Source organism: Cervus canadensis, chromosome 1, assembly GCF_019320065.1.
Source record: "Cervus canadensis isolate Bull #8, Minnesota chromosome 1, ASM1932006v1, whole genome shotgun sequence".
Classification (NCBI taxonomy): Eukaryota; Metazoa; Chordata; class Mammalia; order Artiodactyla; family Cervidae; genus Cervus; species Cervus canadensis.
Genome location: NC_057386.1, coordinates 29,347,654 through 29,366,504, shown reverse-complemented (window position 1 = coordinate 29,366,504; position 18,851 = coordinate 29,347,654). Strand labels below are relative to the sequence as shown.

Here is an 18,851-nt window from a genome sequence, read left to right as displayed (position 1 = left end):
GCTTCCATGTTTGTGTGTCTTTGAAGACAGTGTCCACGCGTCTGTCTGTCCACTTGCCGTGGTCTTCCTTGGATGGAATGTTTGACAAAAACAGGAAGCCCCACCCCCGGTCTGCTCCCCGGTGGTGTGGGTCCTCAGTCCCCCCCCCCCTCAACCTCAGGGGACAGCGAGGCTGAGCGGAGGCCGCTTAGCAGGCCCGGAGGAAGTGGCAGGTCCCCTTAGCCCTGCGGCCCTGGGGAGTCAGGCCCCGCCGTCCAATGCCTGGGCTGCCCGCTGAGGTCTGGACAGACACTGTGCGTGTTGCCTTGGGGACCAGCCCTCCTCCTGGTCCTTTTCCAGGAAGTGACCTCTCAGTGTATAAGCAGAGGCCTAACTGGAGGCGAGCGGGGCGGGGGTGGCGGTGCCCACAGGGAGCAGCTTGCCCCCCTTACTCCCGGGGTCCTGAGGGAGACCCTCGCCCCACCTCCACCAGCCTGTCAGGCATACACGTGGAGTCTCGAGTTGGGCCACTGTGTCAGGACCCCCTGTCCTTCCACGCACTTGGGAGGCAGCTGTGTCTCCAGCCTGTGACCCGATCCCTGCAAACGCCAGGGAACTAAACGCAGGCCTGACATCCCCAATCCGGTGTCAGCTGGCCCAGCCAGGGGGCGTCCTCTATATGCAGAGTCTGGTTCCAGGGGGTAAGGATCCTGTGGGCCTGAACCACAGGTACGAATCTGGATGTCTGGGCCCATGGGCGGAGCGGGGCCCTCGAGAGGCTGCTTCAAGGGACCCCCGCATCAGCTGGCCCCAGCACTTCCGTGACACCCCAGGCCCCCCAGCACTGCCTGGGCCGCAGCCTCTCAGCCCGACCCCCGCCCCTGCCGCCTTGCAGATCTGGTCCACTTCGACGTGCCCTCCATCCACGTGGAGCTGGGGTCGGCGCTGCGCCTCGGGCCCCTGGAGCACGTGCGGCGACACTCGGTGGCTGAGAAGAGAGACTCGGAGGAGGAGTCGGAGAGCACGGCCCTGTGAGCCGCTCCGCGCGCGTGCGCACGTGGCCCTCTGAGCAGCTACGCGCGCGCGTGCGCGCGCACGTGGCCCTGTGAGCAGCTCTGCGTGCGCGTGCGTACGTGGCCCATGCCGTCGCAGCGCCGCCAGGCGGGACTCCTGCGAATGGCCGTGTGGCAGGTTCCTGTGGTGCGGATTTTTTTCGTCCCCTCCGGGTGGTGACGCTGGCCTTTTGTTTGATCTTTGCCTTTTGACTTCGTGCCTACTTTGATCCACTTCCGGCCTCCACGCCAGGTGACCGCCCTCCCCACCCGAGGGCTTGTGTCAGAAACGTCCTCTGCAGCGTGGGTGTGCACAGCGCGGTGGTGGTCAGCCTGGGGCTGTCACCCGTGCTGACGGCCTCCGTGAGTCCTGCGAGGTCCGCCTGATGGTGCAGAGCGGGGAGGGGAAGAGACAGGGGGCGGGGGGGTCTCGCTCTCAGGAGCCTGGAAGCCTGGAGCCCTGGCCGGCCTTCCTCTTCACAGCGAGGGGCCGGCTGGGGCGGACCTTCCTCCATGGGCTCTGATGTAAATGGCTGAAGACGAAATTTAACAGTTTTACTCTTCCACACTGTGGAATGAAGCTCCCTTTATTATCTTATGGTTTTCTATTTCTGAATTTTAAAAACGATCTTGAGTGTGTCTGGGGGGCCCAAATGTAGCTCCCCAGGTACCCCCCCCCCCCCAAAATTTGAGATGTGTCTTAGTAATTGCAGCCCTCCAGGGTCCCCAGCTCACTAAGAAATGGGGTCATTTTCTGGAGGTCAGAAGTGAATAGCAATAATCCTGTCACCCAAAGCCCAGAGGGGAAGGGGGCATGGCCCGTGGAGCCCCCAGGCCCGCACCCCAAGCTGTGCAGTGTGCAGAGCTTGGCTCCCCCTTCCACAGAGCCCCCAGCCACCCCGGGGGAGGAGACCCCGGGGGCTCTGGTCACACCTGGGACGGAGGGAGAGAGAAGAAGGTTCCGGTCATGCATGCAGAGTCCAACCTTACAGTTTTATCCTTTTAAAATAGATATACCTAAACTGGATATAATATTTGTATATATGAAATCTATATTTGTTTAATTTGAGCCATTCAATCTAAACCCATGTACAGGTGTACAATGAGAGATTTAAATGCTTCGTTATTTTTCCCAACAAAGTGTAAAGTAACCCTCCTCCGACAGTGGGACTTGCTGATTTCTGACGTTCCCGGCTTTGCTCGCTTCCTGGCAGGGCAGCTCAGTACCCAATTTGTAATGGAGCCCGGGGGTTGACAATTACCTTTCAATACGTGTACAAATAGTTGTCGAAAGTAATGTTATTAAAATAGATTTATTATCCCTGAGCGTGGCCTATCTTCCTGTCTTAACAAGCTTGAGAGGACACAGGAGGCTATGCCAGGGACCCCGAGGTCATGGTGAGTCCAGTCCTTGGTCTCTGTCTCAGCACTTGTGTCTCTTTAAAGCTCCCCCGCTCTCCTCCTGGGTGGTAAGAATATGCGAATACTGGAGGCATCTGTGAAAATCCACCCCCTTTCCAGACACTGACCTCAGTGCTGTCCAGCTCTAAGGGGAGGCCCGGCCGCCAGCCCCGCGCGGTGTCACTCCACACCCCGGTGAGTCTGTTTACGCGGCAAGAACGGCAGCCCGTCTCTGCATTCCTGGAACCACTGCACGCCCACCCAGTGCCATCCACAGCTGACAGTCCACACGATTTGACTTTGGCTAAGACACCAGGCTGCAGAGGGGTGCTGGCTCCCCAGGGATGGACTCTGAAGGTCGTTGCCAGGATCAAGCTGCTTCCAGGTGCCCTGGGCACCTGCAGCGCAGAGCTGTGCCCCAAGACCCTGCTCGGCCGCAGCAGGGGGACAGCACTCAGGGTCCAGACGCCACCTTCACAGTGTCTCGTCCTTGGAGACGCTGTTCCTGAGGCTGCGCCCCAGCCCAGCACTCGTGCACAAGACTGATGGACGCTGCGGCCTCCCTCCACACGCTCCCTGGCCCCGCGTCTACTGGGCCCTGGCCTTCTTGCTCTGCGGGCTGGGGGGCTGATCTGTGGGGGCGCGTTTCTGCGGTGGCTCCACGTCCTCCCCTGTGAGCAGGGCCGCCCGCACCTGCCGCAGCTCCCGGCGCTCCCGGCGCCCCTCCATCTCCTCCAGGTCCTCGGCAAACAGGGCCTTCAGCGGCGCCGTCAGCCGGGGCACCGTCGGGAGGTCCCCCAGGCTGACCTACGAGGCAAGACGAGGCTGTCAGGGCTCACAGGCACCGCCCATCCTCACAGGCAGACTCGGCTGGAAGACGGGCCCGGCTGTGGGGAGAGGAAGCCAGGCTCCCAGGGCCCAGCTTTACTGCTGAACGCTGTCCCCGGGGCCCGCGTGGAGGGCGGCTCACGTGTCATCACTCTGGGGACCAGGTGGGCCTCCACGGGGCCCTCGGGGGCCTGTGCCCCGAGGCTGTGCCGGCCATGGTGGGCAGCAGGCTGAGCCTGGTCGTCCACATGGATGGAGGCGCCTCTCCCCGTCCCGCCCAAGGGGTCCCCGCACCTTCATGTGGTCGAAGGCGATGCCCACTTTCTCGTTGAAGTCAGGGCTGAAGAGCGGGATCTTGGCATAGCGCTGGCTGAAGTGGGTCAGCATGATGAAGGCCGCGCTCATCCGCATGCCCACGCCGATGGCCTGGGAGGTGGTGCTGCACACATAGGGTGACGGGAGGCTGGAGGAGCGGGCTGTGCAAAACCCGGCCAGACCCGGCCCACCTGGGCACCTGGGGGCCACGGGCCGATACAAAGCCACCGCAGAGCCCATCTCCCCCCAGACCCCCAGTGCAGCCCAGGTTCTGCTTTGCAGGACTGCCCACTGGTGAGGCCTCGGGGGACACGGGTCTCCCACTGGGGGCGACACACTCCTCCCTGAGATCGCCCATGACCCTGCCCCAGCCCCCCTTCCTTGGCTGCAGCATATTTCCCAGTTCTTTCCTGAGCCGCACCTCCTCCAGAGCCTTGCCTTAGAGGTGCCGCAGAAATAAAAGTGGAGGCTCGGGAGACAGCTGCTCAGGGTCAGAAGCCCCCACAGCCCTCGGTGGGAAGCAGGCTGGCCCAGCATCACCTGGGGAGCCAGAGGGACCGGGCGCTCTGTACCTGTGTGTTTTCTCCACAGCTTCCTCTTCCAGACCGTCTTCCAAGGTAGCCTCGTGGATCAGGAGGGTAGCATCCTTCCCTGAAGCAGCAGCACAGATGCTGAAAATAAGCTCTCTGCCTGGGGGCTGCAGGGGTCTGGGGGCCGCACGGCACGCGCCCGTACTTACCCATCTGGACCAGAGCCTCGCAGGGCATGGTGTCCCCCGAGTAGACCACCTTCCAGCCGGACATGTGGACCAGCGCACAGCCGAAGGCGTGCTTGCAGTGTCGGACCAGGCAGGTCTGGAACTGGAGGAGGGGCGGTGGGCTCGCGGCCGGCCACACGCGTCCGTGGCCCCCACCTGCCTGCCCACGCCCAGGCCTCCCCCTACCTCCTCCAGGCCACAGGTTTCCAGCAGCAAATTTATCAACCTTTCCACCTCAGGGCTGGAGACCTCAGCTCCCTTCTGAAGGCATTTGGCAGGGATAACACTGTAAGAAGATAAAACATTTGAGAAAAAGAGACATTTAATTTGATGTTCAAGCCACTGACTAGAGAGTACCACTATTACAAAAAACAATTCAGTGCTCTCACTGAGGAAGCAGGGTGCGAGGCCTGGAAACCGTTTCATGGAGAAATGTTGGCAGAGATCTGGACTTGGGATTGGAAGTGAAGGAGGCCGGGAGAAACCAAAAGCAAAGGGCCTTTATAAGGGGACCACCCGAGGGTCTCCTCCCTCCCCGGCTCTGCCGCCCGGCCCGCACCCACCTGACGTGGTGCAGCAGTGGCTGGCACTGGTTATGGTACTGCTGGAGCCAGGTCCGGAGCTGGGTGGGGGCGACCACGAGCAGGGGGTGGCAGGGTCTGCCCAGCGATGCCTGCAGCGGGGAGAGCAGAGTGCCGCCAGCACAGCGGACATTTCAGCGGAAACGGTGTGGAGTGGGAGGAGGGGTGTGTGTGTGTGTATCATCCCCGGAAACAAGGGAGCAATGCAGTCCCGTGGACTCACCAGAGCGCGCTCTCTCTGCAGCAGGATGTTCAACAAGCCCTGGGAGGAGGAGGAGACACGATCAGCCTCATGCAGACCCGACCTCCCTCCTGAGTTGGGGCCCTGGGACCCCAGCTTGCAGTCCCTGGTCTCCATCAGCCACCCCCTTCTGATGCCCACCACAAAGCTGCCGCCTGCCTCCGGCTGCAGGTTGCTCCGAGCAGCCGCCTGGCCAGGGGAAACCCTGTGGCCTTGAGATTAGGCCACCAGGTTTTCCTAAGACATCACGCCGGGTGGGAGGCACGGGGCCCGAGGAGGGAGCCCACTCACCGTGTGGTGGTCGGCGTGCAGGTGGGACACGAACACGGCGGCCAGAGAGCCCAGGACCCGGTCCACGCCGTCCCCATAGTGGCGGCATAGCTGCCCAAAGGTGCCCTCCCCGCAGTCCAGCAGCAGGGACGTGTCGGGGCTGTGGGGGGGCCAGGCGGGGGATCACTCAGGGAGGAGGGCAGGGCGGTACCTCAGCCCCACCCGGGGGGCTGCCCTCAAGGTGAAGGTGGCCTCACATCTTTCCTCCTCATATCAGAGGACGTCCGATGCCCCGGGACATACACGAGCGTCCCCGGAGTCACACAGACGCTGGGCACCCAAGAGAGGGTCTGTATGGGAAGCGGAGCCTGGGAGCGGGTACACCAACGATGCGGTGGGGGCGGTTAGTGACTAGTTCACAGGAGGAGCTGAAAGCCTGGTGAGACTGCGTCTCAGCCAGGTGACCAGGTGATGGCTCACAGCGCAGCACCTGCTTCATCCAAAGATGCACCGGGTGTCCAACTGCGCGGACCCCCCACGTCCAAGTCGGCTACCCAGACCACCTATCACCTTACTGCCCGACCCCTCCCTGGGCATTCCAGCCAAGACCGGCCTCCAGGGAGGAGAGGCTGCACCTTCTGATTCACCAGGGAGTGGGGCAGGGTCCTCCTGCGGGTGGCGCCTCCCTTCAAGGGCTCCTACCTGATATTGACGAGCGTGGAGCTCACGTTCCGGATCTTCATTGGGATCGCGGACCCTGTTCCCAGGAAGACCACTTCTGGGTACTGGCTGCAAGTCTCTATGGAAAAACACATCGTGAGCCAGCCCTGGGGTTAAGTCCAGATACCCAGGAGGGGCTGGGGTTAGACCAGAAGGGGCAGAAAGCAATTACGCAGGCCCAAGTCTCCTGGTGGTGAAAGTAACTCAGTCCGTGGAATTCTCCACACCAGAATACCTGACTGGGTGGCCTTTCCCTTCTCCAGGGGATCTTGCCAATCCAGGGATCGAACCCAGGCCTCCCACATTGCAGGCAGATTCTTTACCAGCTGAGCCACAAGGGAAGCCCAAGAATGCTGGAGTGGGTGGCCTATCCCTTCTCCACCGGGTCTTCCCGACCCAGGAATCTAACCAGGGCCTCCAGCATTGCAGGCAGATTCTTTACCAACTGAGCTACCAGGGAAGCCCCCAAGTCTCCTACTAGATGATATAACAGGGGCCCCTTTTGGTGCTGTGAATCAGCACAGACCTCAGGGCTGAGCCCACCTGGCAGAGGTCCCGCCCTACTGGGAGGAGCTCGGGAGGTTTGCGCTTTGGCAGGACCAGCCTTCTGGATTCTGAAGCCTGAGGCCCCGCAAGGCCTTGCTCAGCCAGAGAGGCCCCGTGTGCACGTGTGCGAGCGATGATACCAATGGAGCTTTATTGTGCAAACCAGAAACCTACCCCAGCAAGCGCAGCCAGGGAGGCATATTCCTGAAACTCCAGCCTGGTGCTGACTAGCTTGAACCTGACCCCGCCGTTTAGTCCAGCCTCCTTTTTCCACTTCAATTGTGAGCTTAGACCACCACCACTGGAGAAACCAACTACTGCAGAGAGGCCACAGAGTTCCCCAAACTGTCTTCCCACTGGGGCAGGGGAAGCCCAACACGGTGAGTGATGGGGCCAGAGTCCTCCCGTGGACCCTTAAAGCAACGCTGGGACCAGACCCCAGGTTCTGCCCAGAGCCTCACCCAAGGTCCCAGGACCCTCCCACTTGGCTTGTGTGGGCCTCATCACCTAACCACTGAGCGGACTGGGCTGGGTGGGGCAGGCACTGGTAGGAAACAGACCAGAAGGCCCCGAGGTGAGACGCAAGCCCGGGAGGGGCTGGTCCCTGGTCTGCCTCACCCTCTGGGCCATCCTGGGCCGTCTTCCTATACTCCTGCACGCTCTCCTGGAAGTTGGGGAGCTCCAGAGCCTCGGCGATGAACTCCTCGGGGTCGCAGGTCAGGACGGCATCCCTGCAAGGAGGTGGAATCAGGGGATGGAAAGGCGCCGTGGCCGTGAATGAGACGTGAAGTCAGCATCGACCCTAGGGACTGTCTGCAAGTGCTTCCACTTCCCTCCCCAGCCCAACGGGTCTCACACCTCCGGTCCTCAGAACCTCACAGCTCAAAGTGGGCCGGGCTGGCCCTGGCAGCACTGATCCACGGGGCAGGGGCCTCCCTGACCTCTACTCACTAGACCCCAGTCGTGCTGGGCATCCCCGTGGGGGAGGAGGGCTCTTAAAGAGCCCCAACTATTCACCACAACGGTGCCCAGGGTCCAGCTACCTTTCCAAACGTGGTCCACTTGGACCACACTGGTGTGCAAAGGACACTTCAAATTTTTAAAAACTGAAGACAGAGGGCAGTAAGCACCTCTCCGTGACTAGCTGCAGGGTAAGCTGGGTTCACCAGGTGCTTCAGGCAGGGTCAGCCTCTGACCCAGTACTCCCCCACCCCCGCTTAAGCATTTTCCAAGGAAACCCTGTTCCACCCAAGGATTTTTATGGAAGGCACTTGTTTTGTTAACGTAGCAGGAGGACTGCAGTGCCTCCAATGAACAAGCACCCACACCTGGAAACCTGGTGACAACCTTGTTCTGAAGACTCTTATCAAGACCTGGGAAAAGCCCGACAGTGTATCAGGCCCTAAACCCACATCTTAACATGCCCCCACACACCTGGTCAGAAATCACAAACTGGTAACAGGCAGTGTTTCAGGGTGATGGGATGGCGGGTGACTGACTTTCTGCTCGGAGGCAGCGGCCACGTGGCTGCAGACCTGAGACACTGACACCCCCCACCCTGAGACCACACTGACCTCTGCCACTCCCGCCGGGGCCGGAGCTGGTACTTAAGGAGACACTGGCCTCGGACTGTGGGCACACCCTGGGCAGCACTGCCTTCCTGCAAGAGACAGAGCTGTGACCCATGGGGGTGGGGACAACGGGGACAGAGGCAAGCCACGACCTGGGGGCAGGGGGCTACCTGAGGGCAGGGGCCAGCGAGTGGAGGTGGGTTGGGATGATACCTGAAGGTGGGGACCGGTGAGTGGAGGTCAGGGGGTTACCCAAGGGCGGGGGCCGGCAAGTGGAGGTGGCGGGGGGCTACCTGGGGGCGGGGGCCGGCGAGCGGGGGGAAGATGCCGGAGTGGATGAGGCCGAGCTGGGTCTGGATCTTGTGGCTGCGCAGGTTGTGAACCGACTCGCAGCTCTCGTTCAGAACCAGGTGCTCGGTGTCGGGCCCGAACCTAAGATGGATGGACACACGGTCGGCATGGTGTCTTTCTGGGGGCACTCCTGCCCACGCAGTGGTCATGTACTGGGAGTGCTCAAGAGGGTGAGCGACCTGTCCAGGGGTCACCCCGAGTGGCCAGACACAGCCCAGGTCCTCCTCAAGAGCCCAGTTCAAGGCCTGCGGGACACCAGGAACAGTTCCAGGGCTGGGGACTCGGGAACACGAGGGAGCACGGGGATGAGGGAAGGAAAGGAAGAGGGTGATGGATGCCAACACTCAGACCCCGAGGTGCAGGGGACCAGGGGCACCAGTGGGAGAGAAGTCACCACGCGCCCAGTCCAACCCCAGCCACCCGGCCCTGAGGTGGGCGGTGGAAGAGCAGGAAGGTGCCCAATATGGATAAAGCTTCTAAAGCGAGACTGCTACTTTATCCTCCATGTCTCTTATTTCGGAAACACACACATGATCATCAACACAGGCAGGGTTTGTCCTGAGGTGAGGGTGTGGAGGGTGCAGGCAGGAAGCCAGCCCCAGGCCAGTGGACATGTGCCCGCAGCGCCCCCTCGTGGGGACAGTCTTCACGGCACAAATGCCCCCAGCCTCCAGGGAGGGCAGGAACCCAGGGGCCCTCATACCTCTCCATCCACTGCTGGTATCTGCTGTCCAGGAGCACGTGCTCCGGGGCCATGTGGACCACCAGGGCCACGGGGGCGTCGGCCTTCCCTTGGTAACTGGGAGGAAGCAAGTGGGGGTTCTGCTGGGGCCAGGGAGGCACAGAGTGCAGACCTCGAACGGGGAGGCGGGAGCCGGGCCCAGCTCTCCCGAGCAATGTCGGTTCTCACCTCCCGCCCGGAGGGCTCTCCTCACCTCCTGAAGGCGGTGTTCTCACACAGCGGCTGGATGAACCCTTCGTCTGGACATTCTACCACAATGAAGGCGATCCCGGGGTCCGGAGGGGTGCATATCTCTTCAGGCAGAATCTGTCAAGTCCCCGGGGTCACCACGTGCTCCCAGGGCAGCCCCCTCGGGGAGCGCCCACACCTCCGGCCCTCTCTCCACTGACACCAGACGGGGCGGCTGGCCCGAGAGGGCATTTCACACCCGGCTCTTGGCGGAGTCTCGTCCTCTCATTCTCCCACCTTGGGGAGGATGTCGCTCCTTGGGGCCACACCCCTGAAGTCCACCCTGAAGGGATCTCCCCTGGGTTCAGGGATAGGGACAGCCCCCATCCTATGAGGAGGACCCTCACATCCTAAAGGGAAACCCCCAGAAACGCCCCCACGTGGCCAGCACTGACATGCGGGGCAAACCCAGGCAAGCTCGGCTCGTATGATGAAACCCAAGCTGCTCACTCCCCTGCAAGTGGGGCCAAACCGGACAGCGACTGTCCAGCGTCCAGGCCCGGCTTGTGGCTGCCGGGACCGCACCCACCTCTCTCCCTTCGTAGGTGACGCTCTTCCCGTCCTTGACGGCAGCGATGATGGGGGCAATGGCAGCTGTTCCGCTGAAATGACAGGCGAGGCCTCGGTGAGGACGGGGCCCCGGGGCTGCCCTGTGCCCGCCGAGGCCCTCCCGCAAACGCCCCGCCACTCACACTGGGAGACCCAGCTCCTTCGCTTTGAGCACCAAGAAGTTTCCCTTCTTCACGTGGAGCTGCGAGGAAGAGGACACCATGTGAGGCCAGGGTCTGACGGAGAAGCTTGGATTCCACCACAGTTTTGGAAGCAGTTTAGCACGGGAAACCGAATAATTTAAGACTGAGCTGCCTACTTCCCCAACCCTGATAACTCCTTGTACATCTAATAAAACGCCGTCTATTCCATCCCAAGTAAGAAGCGTTCTCCAAGCACCTGGAGGAGAAACACTCGTTCTGTTATCCTGTGCTGGTCAAGCGACGGCCAGAGCGTCACCAGAACAGAGTCCAACAGAAACAGTCACGGATCCACCATGCAACCCGGCGCTCCAGGGACAGGGAAACTGGGTGGTTTCTCTCATCGACTTTTCACATATGTGGCAAAACTGTGCTGCTGCTTTTATACCAGAGAAAAGTTACAATAAAAAAGTCCCAGTATTCTATTATTATGTTAAAATGGAAAAAAATCCTTCACAAAACCTCATAATCATCATTCTGTACTTAAAAACTTGCACAACTAGAGGGGCCTTGCTCACAACTAGAGGGGTCCTACTCAACAACTAGAAGGGCCTCTGCTCACAACTAGAAGGGTCCCCGCTCACAACTAGAGAGACCCATGTAGCAGTGAAGACCCAGCACTGCCAGAAATAAATAAACATAATAATGATTAAAAAAGAAAACCTCTTACCAAAGTGGGTATAGAGAGAACATATCTCCAGATAATAAAAGTTATTAATTGAGCTCAGAAGTAAATCCACACACCTACAGTCAACTGATCTTCAACAAAGGTGGCAAAAATATATTAACACAATGGGGAAAAAGACTGTTTCTTCAGCAAGTGATGCTGGGAAATTTGGACAGATCCATGTAAGTCAGGAAATTAGAACACTCCCTCACACCATACATAGAAATAAACTCCAAGTGGCTTAAAGACTTAAATATAAGACATGATGCCATAAAACTACTACAAGAGAACACAGGCAAAACATCCTGACATAAATCATACCAGTGTGTTCTTAGGTCAGTGTCCCAAAGTAACGGAAGTAAAAATAAACCAATGGGACCTAATTAAACTCACAGCTTTAGCGGAGCAAAGGAAACCATAAACAAAATGAAAAGCCAACCTACACAATGGTAGAAATATTTGCAAATGATGCAACTGAAAGGGTTTAATTTCCAAAATATACAAACAGCTCATAAACTCAACAACAACAAAGCCACCTAACAGAACAATGGGCAGAAGACCGAAATAGACATTTCTCCAAACAAGATATACAGATAGCCCATAGGCATGCACATGAAAAGATGCTCAACATTGCTAACTGTTAGGGAAATGCAAATCAAACCTCCAATGAAATATCCACCTCACACCAATCAGAATGGTCATCATTAAAAAGTCTATAAAACAATAACTGCTGGAGAGGATGTGCTGAAAAGGGAACCCTCCTACAGTGTTGGTGAAAATGTAAGTTGGTGCAACCACTGTGGAAAACAGTATTAAGGTTCCTCAGAAAAATAGAAACAGAATTACCATACAACCTAGCAATCCCATTCCTGGGTAAATATCAGGAGAAAAACATAATTTAAAAAGATATATGCATCTCAGTGTGTATTGCAATACTGTTTACAATAGCCAGGACATAGAAGCAACCCAAACATCCATTGATGGAGGAATGGATAAAAAAGATGTGATATATAAATATATATAGGTATACATATAATAGAATATTACACAGCCATAAAAAATGAAATGCCATTTGCAGCAACACAGATGGACCTACAGATAATCATATTAAATAAAGTCAGAGAAAGACAAATACCATATGCTATCGCTTATACATCCAATCTGAAATAGGATACAAATGAACCTAAGAAAAAGACTGGTCACCAAGCGGGAAGTCCAGGGTGGGGGAGGGTAGGGGAGGATTGGGAGCTTGGGATAACCAAATGCAAACTATTACATATAGAATAGATATAAGGTCCTACCATATAGCACAAGAAAATATCCTGCGATAAACCATAATTGAAAAGAATATTTTTAAAAAGAGTATACATACACACGTGTATAACTGAATCACTTTACTGTAGAGCAATAATTAACACTGTAAATCAACTCTATTTCCACTGACTTCAGAGACTTAACCTTTCTTAACTATTTCTGAAGTTCAAGAGTGAGGCTCACAGCCAACTATGAAACCTGTCTCTGGAGACTGACTCTGGCCGGAAGACAATCTGGACACATTTGATGAGCACAAGCTGTTTACTGGGAACCAGGGTGTGTTTTCTCTGATCACAGAGACAGCTGCTGCCTTCCGATCACCAAAAACCCTGAGGTCACCGGACACATGCTCACCTTGCAGACGAAAGCGACCACCAAGGAGGTGTCCCTGCCGCGTACTTTCTGGCCAACACCTGAGGAGAGACAGTCCGACCATGACAAGGTGGATGGCAAGTCTTGCAGGTGTCACAGGTCAGCGGTCATCTGACACCTAATCTGGCGTCACACAAATGTAAACGGAAGGAACTTTGGATACACACACACACTCGTTTTGCCCTCAAGCAGAACTTTCTTTTTTTTCTAACTCGTGGTGAGATTCGAGGAAACAAAAATGCAAAAACTCAAACCAGAGAAGACCAAGTGAAGTGTTTTAAAATGTTTTCAGTTTTACCAAGAAGTGGAGAGAAAAAAAAAAAAAAGCTGTAATGTGCTTTATCAATAACTCTGTGAGAAATAACATAAAAGCTGAAAGGCCTGCAAAAATGACGTGGGTATCAGTCCTCACTCATGCCATCCAAGGAGGACAGTTCACAGGACTGGGGCCCCTCGGTCCTCAGACAGACGTGGCCTCAGGGCAGAGGCCGGAGCTTATCAAGCTTGCCCATCCCTGGACCACCTCAAGCAGCCCGATTCCTCTGGTAGGTCTCATCCTGGAATTCTGATCCCGTTTCCCAGTGGGCTGTCATTCTGAAAGAGGGGGCCCAAAGCCAGTCTTTGACCGCTTTGTCAGCCTGGCTGATAGGTCCTGCAGTCACAAAAACTAACTGGCATTACTGCTGCCTCCATGAGACACAAACAGTTCACTGAGCCTTCTCCATCTGCTGACACCAACGGTGTCAGAGCAGTGTTCCTGTGTGTGCGGTTTTGCAAACACAACAGGTGCACACACAAATTCTGACTTGCTACATGTGAAATGGGAATTCAAAAAACTCCAAAGACTCGGTAATGAACTGTAAAGACTTAATTAATGATCTGTACCGTATAATGAAATAAACAACATAATTTTGTACCAGAAAATGGGAAACACAAAAGCCTCTGTAGGAATCATTTGCCAGGTCCTGCTCTCCCTGGGCAAACTGGACCCGAAGCTTGGGCCCCCACCCCCTGGCTGCACACTGGCCTTTAAGCCTCCATGCGGCCACCTTTACAACAGCCTTCTCAGCTGCCCACAGGTGTCCTAACATGACAAGGAAGAAGTGTCTGTTCTGCACAGAGAGCTTCCTTAGGACAAAAACTTGAATGACGAGCAGAAGCAAGCAAGGGACTAAAACAGACCCCACGTCCACCCCAGCCCCCTCGACAGCACGCTACTGACGGAGCACCATTACCGTTCGGGCGCCACTCCGCATCAGCTGGTTCTGCGTGTGGAGGCGGCTGTGGACTCAGCCGCTCTGGACTCTGCGAGGGTGGCTGCTGATCACTCGTCTGCTCGCCTGGTCAGTAGGGGAAATGAGCAGATGACACAGCCCTCGGGCGAGTTGTAACACAGCCAGTTGCAACTCACAGTGAGTTGCCCATCTCACTGGCCTGTCCTCCACTGGCCACCAGTAGTTTCTACCACCCCCCCTCCCCGCCTTCCTCAACTAGGACCCACCTCCTCCCACTCCAAGAAAACGTGGCTTTTCTTAATTTTTGCCTGTGCAGCTCAGCTTGCAGGATCTTAGTTCCCTGACCAGGGATCGAACCTGGGCCCCAGCAGTGAAAGCACGGAGCCCTAACCACTGGAGCGCCAGAGGTCCCCGCCATGTGGCTTCGTACTCACAGTGGATGGGGATCTGGAACACTGTCATGGTCTCGTCCTTGTATTCTGGTGCCGAGTGGGGCCGCACAGCTGTGGGGAAAAGACCGCGGGATAGTGACTGGGGCAGCAAACATGGGCACGAGAATCACCTTCAGATCACCACCCACAAGCAATGGGAGCACTCTGGAATTTTGCAGAAATCTGCATTAAACCAAGAATTTCTAGGTAAATGAAAATATTTAGGGAAGCAGCAAAAATACATCTTCAGCTCTTAACGTTTAGCACAGCCATGTGAGAAGACGTACGAGGATCACTGGTGGTGAACCGCCAAAAGAAAATGAAGCCGTTGGTTAAGTGTAAGAGACACAGGCTGACACTCAGCACTGCCAGGCCAGGGAACCTATGCTCTCAACTCTGAGAGCCAAGACATGTTCTGAAATAAAACACCAGCGTCCGTCTACAGAAGAACCAACCGGAGATGCCCCTGGCCCGGCCAGTACCTGGCTCAGGCCTCTTCTCATCAATCAGCCATGTGCTCCCAGAAAAACTGCTCCCAGCCCCTCTCTCTGTGAGGGATCCAAGGCCACTCAATGGTGAGACCCACCTACAGGGCCAGGAAGGAGCCTCAGGGCCCCAAGGGAGACCCCACCCTGCACACACCCCATACCTGGCAGCTTTTGACTCACTCCTACCTTCCCGCCCATGTTTAAGGGGATGAGGTGGGGGCAGAGAAAGTGCAATCGGCAATAGGTTCAAAATTCATCTCACATGGATGAAGCATTTGATTTTTAAGGTCTACTTTGGTCAGCTTTTATGGATTCTGACTTGAGAGAAGGGGGCATATGAGTAGTAATCAAGGACTTACCCAGGTCTATTCCTTTCAGTGGACCAGAAAATATTTTGATAGCTTCCAGGTACTTCTCCTAAGAAAGAAAAATGAGGAGGATGAAACACATGTTCAAGCGTCAATTCATGAGAGGTGCTGGAGGCAGCAACATAAAACACACTTCAAAGAGCACTTCCAACTTCCTTGCTGAGTGTCCACCACAGGTTAGATGCCTGGGGGTCAGCAATGAGAATATGGGGTACCTGTGCTCACAGAACTTAGAAACCAGGGGAGGAGAGAGAAATCATACAGATGACAACAAGCCGCCATGGGGCTGAGCATCCTGTACACATAAAACAACACAGGAGACTGGGATCCAGCCAGTCTGTAGAGTCACTGGCGGGGCGCGGGGGCATCCCAAGCCGAAGCCCTGTTGCTGAGCCCTGAAGTTTGGGAGGACACAGGAGGGAGAAAGTTATCTTGGCCTGAGACAGGCGGGGGCTTTGTGAAGAGCTCAGAGCTGGCACCACAGCCTCGCCGTGGGGCCGGGCATGGATGCAGGGCAGGTGAGGGCCAGGGCCAGCAGGACCTGGGGGCCACGTGACGGTGTCTGGACTATGTTTACAGAGACCTGTGAAGGCTTTTAGGACGAGGTGACCTGCCTTCCGTTCCACTGGAGAGGGATCCTTGTGGCCACGGTGCTGGACAGTCACGGGGGTGGAGGAATGGACATGGGAAGTGATGGCAGGAGACCATGGTGGGACAGAGCTAATGAGGAGGATACAGACATACGGCTGCAAGGCATTATTCTGGAGACAGATGTCACAGGCAGGGCTGGTGTCTGGCTGCCTTTTACCTTAGGACCTGGGAAGTGAAGTGAACCCTTACACCAATAATGTGTTTATAACCTCTCAACAGTGTTGTAAAGCTGGCTTAGAAGGTACAACAGAGATGTCTGAAATTTAATAAATAAGAATAAAAGTTGTTCATGTTGAGGTCTGACAGAAAACAACAAAATTCTGTAAAGCAATTATCCTTCAATTAAAAAAATAAATAAATTCTAAATAAAAAAAGAATAAAAGCTGACATCTATCCTGTGTCCACGTGGTGTGAAACAAAGTGACCAAGTGCTTTGTGTTACCTCGTTTAATTCGTAACCCCTGTGACCCTTTCGCAGACACAGTCACGGAGGGTCCAGGAGGGACTGCGACCTGAGCCCAGTCAGAGAGTCAATAAGGCTTGGACTCGGGTTATCTTTAGCTTGAAACTCAAAGTGTTTCCACTGCTATGAGTTTTCTCTGGAGGGCAGAGGGCCGATGTGCAAAACTGGAAATTCCTGTGGAAGTTAAAGTGGAAGGCTCAGCTTCGAGACTCACCAGTTGTGGGGGTCCAGAAAGCACACACTTTGGAACTCCGGTTTCCTTTAAAGTGAGGATCATTCCTAAAAAAAAAAAAAAAAAAAAAAAGAATAAACTTAGATCTCTCATAGCCCTGACTCGCAGTCACCGCCAGGAAGTGCAGTCCTGACTTAACTGGCTGCTTTTTCTACTTGTTCTCACTCCAGAGTTAACAGGGAACACGTGAAGAGCAGACCTGGTGCTGGCTAGAGGTTCAAGGGACGCTTACTCAGGACTTGATACTAGAATGAGGCACCTCGGGGGCAAAAATCCACTGAGTCAAAGGATGGCACCAATTCTGCACCCTGGGTGCATCCTCACCTCATCTGAGTCTCAGTCCTGGGGGATGAGACGGGGCCAGCCTCTGCTCCTTCCTACCCGCTCCACAATGTTACAGAATGTGGCAGCAAAACAATCTCCATCTTTCTAATTGTTGGGCAGAAACAAGAGGGTAATCGGGATATCGGGCTTTCCTGGTGGCTCAGTGGAAAAGAATCCGCCTGCCAATGCTGGAGACTTGGGTTTGATCCCTGGGTGGGGATGATCCCCTGGGGAAAGAAATGGCAACCCACTCCACAGACAGAGGAGCCTGGTGGGCTGTAATAGCCCATGGGGTCACAAAAGAGTCAGACACTTCTTAGCGACTAAACAACAAATCTGAATACTGGGTCTCTGTGTGTAGCTGATGGTACCAGTGGCAGACATAATGAGTTGGCCAAAAAGTCTGTTACGCAAAGACCCAAACCATCTTCTTGGCCAACCCAGTATTTCCTGTGATTTACTGTGACCACACACTCCAGTCAGTCCCGCACCTCCAGTCCAGCAACTCAATAAATGAGGTAGGTGGTTAACACCTAAAGGCAGCCTCCACATTAACACCTACTCTTCTGAGCCACACTTTTGGATGCTTCCTACTATAGCTGAAGGGGCAGGGATTAAAAAGAATTCCAGCTCCCCTGGACTTCCAGCGATGGGCAAAAAAATATGGGGTGGGGGGAGGAGGCAGGTTAAAATCCCAGAGACCTCCCTCCAGCCTGACCTGGACAAGAACAGACTCACCGCACAACCCGCCAACATTAGACCAGTGCATTCGGGTCAGGAATATGTTGTCCAAACGGGACACCTTCAGCCTAAGAAAGAGAAAGCGCTGGAGCAGGACACAACACACTGGCCGGGGCCCCTCTCTTCTGCTGACCCCCGTGTCAAAGCCGCACAGTCATCCCCGCCCCGCAGGAAGAGGGCTGGCTCACTTGTGCTCCTGCATGAGTCGCTGGACGCCTTCCCCGCAGTTGAAGAGATACCTAGAAGATGAACATCGCACCAGAGAGTCAGAGTCTGTAAAGCTTCTGCCACCGATCGGATGCTCTGCTGTACACGGTAGAGGGGGGAAAAAAACCCCTGAAAACCCATGTGGTGCTACCGGCCGAGAGTCTGCTGTTAGGACGCTGGGTTTTGAACCCTCCTCGGCAGACGCGGGGAGGGGGCTGGGGTGGGCCGGTGCCGGGGTCCTCTCCCATCATCTCCTCCGCACACCTGCCCACTTCACACACGGACTAAGAGGCCCCGGCCATGGGGCGCACACGAGAGGGCTCTGCCTAAAGATCAGGGGCGCCTCCCGGAGCCGCACGGACGGGGCAGTACGGGGTGCGGGCTCTCTCATCCACACTGACAACTGGGTGACCAAGCCTAGGGAGGAGGGGCTCGGCCAGGGGACACCCCACCACCACCACCACCGGGCCCCGGCGCGGCGCACGGACCGGTTGAATTCGGAGAAGACGTAGAGGGCGGCGCCCGCATCCCGGCCGCCGGCTGCCACCACCTGCAGGTACACAGTGTTCGGGCCCCCGGGCCCCCATGACGGGCCGCGCTTCTCCCGCGTGCGCAGGTGCCGCAGCGGGTCCTTGGGCGGCCGCGGGCGGCGCGCCGGCCCCTGCGACATGGTGCGCCCGGCCGCGCACCGCAGCCCCAGCAGCGAGCGGAGCGCCCACATGCGCAGCCTCCTCTTCCCGGACCCGAGCGCAGCCGGCGGCCTCCGTCCGCATGCCCCGTGAGCACCGCCCCTCCAGCCCCGCGGGGCGCCCCAGCTAATCAGCGCGCCGCCAGCCTAGCTGCCCGCCTTCGCGAGGCCGCACGTCCAATAGGGAGGGACCGCTCCGCCCTGCCCCTGTCAGTTGGCGGTGGTCATAGAGAGGAAGAATGCTAGAGCGCCCTGAACGGCCCCGCCCCTGGTCTCTTTCTGGTTTCCCCGGCCTTCTTTCCGGAAATCTTCCTTCGTCTGGGCGGGGCTTCCGGGGGC

The 18,851-nt window shown here is 56.5% G+C and overlaps 2 protein-coding genes across 7 annotated transcripts in view; one reads left to right on the top strand and one right to left on the bottom strand.

Annotated features, from left to right (window-relative positions):
• ARHGAP44 (Rho GTPase activating protein 44) overlaps window positions 1-2,357 on the top strand; it is a 119,716-nt gene extending 117,359 nt beyond the window's left edge. For 3 of the 6 annotated variants that reach the window (XM_043473777.1, XM_043473769.1, XM_043473745.1), the window contains one exon: window positions 875-2,357. In XM_043473777.1, coding sequence (XP_043329712.1) covers window positions 875-1,014 — 140 coding nt within the window. In that variant the 3' untranslated portion in view covers window positions 1,015-2,357. The remainder of the gene's footprint in view (window positions 1-874) is intronic. The other 3 variants (XM_043473750.1, XM_043473759.1, XM_043473786.1) reach the window with 3 other exon arrangements.
• Window positions 2,326-18,632, bottom strand: ELAC2 (elaC ribonuclease Z 2). The gene is made up of 24 exons (XM_043473801.1): window positions 18,313-18,632; window positions 17,806-17,856; window positions 17,615-17,685; window positions 16,535-16,599; window positions 15,198-15,255; window positions 14,354-14,422; window positions 13,920-14,024; window positions 12,667-12,725; window positions 10,275-10,333; window positions 10,112-10,184; window positions 9,548-9,660; window positions 9,316-9,411; window positions 8,555-8,693; window positions 8,265-8,350; window positions 7,309-7,421; window positions 6,127-6,223; window positions 5,446-5,584; window positions 5,137-5,175; window positions 4,896-5,005; window positions 4,519-4,618; window positions 4,315-4,435; window positions 4,148-4,226; window positions 3,555-3,699; window positions 2,326-3,239 (listed from the first exon to the last, which is right to left on the bottom strand). Exons 1-24 carry the CDS (start codon window positions 18,543-18,545, stop codon window positions 3,021-3,023), a joined length of 2,439 nt encoding a protein of 812 aa, XP_043329736.1. The 5' UTR covers window positions 18,546-18,632; the 3' UTR covers window positions 2,326-3,020.
• Window positions 18,633-18,851: the final 219 nt, after the last annotated feature.

What these genes read in the sequence shown, in the direction of transcription:
- ELAC2 (XM_043473801.1), bottom strand. Translation starts at nt 18,545, where the DNA reads ATGTGGGCGCTCCGCTCGCTGCTGGGGCTGCGGTGCGCGGCCGGGCGC. An exon ending in GTTCCAGATCCCCATCCACT is followed by an intron (nt 14,025 to 14,353) that starts GTGAGTACGAAG and finishes CCTACTGACCAG; the next exon opens with GCGAGCAGACGAGTGATCAG. An exon ending in TGCACGCCGACCACCACACG is followed by an intron (nt 5,176 to 5,445) that starts GTGAGTGGGCTC and finishes TCCTCCTCCCAG; the next exon opens with GGCTTGTTGAACATCCTGCT.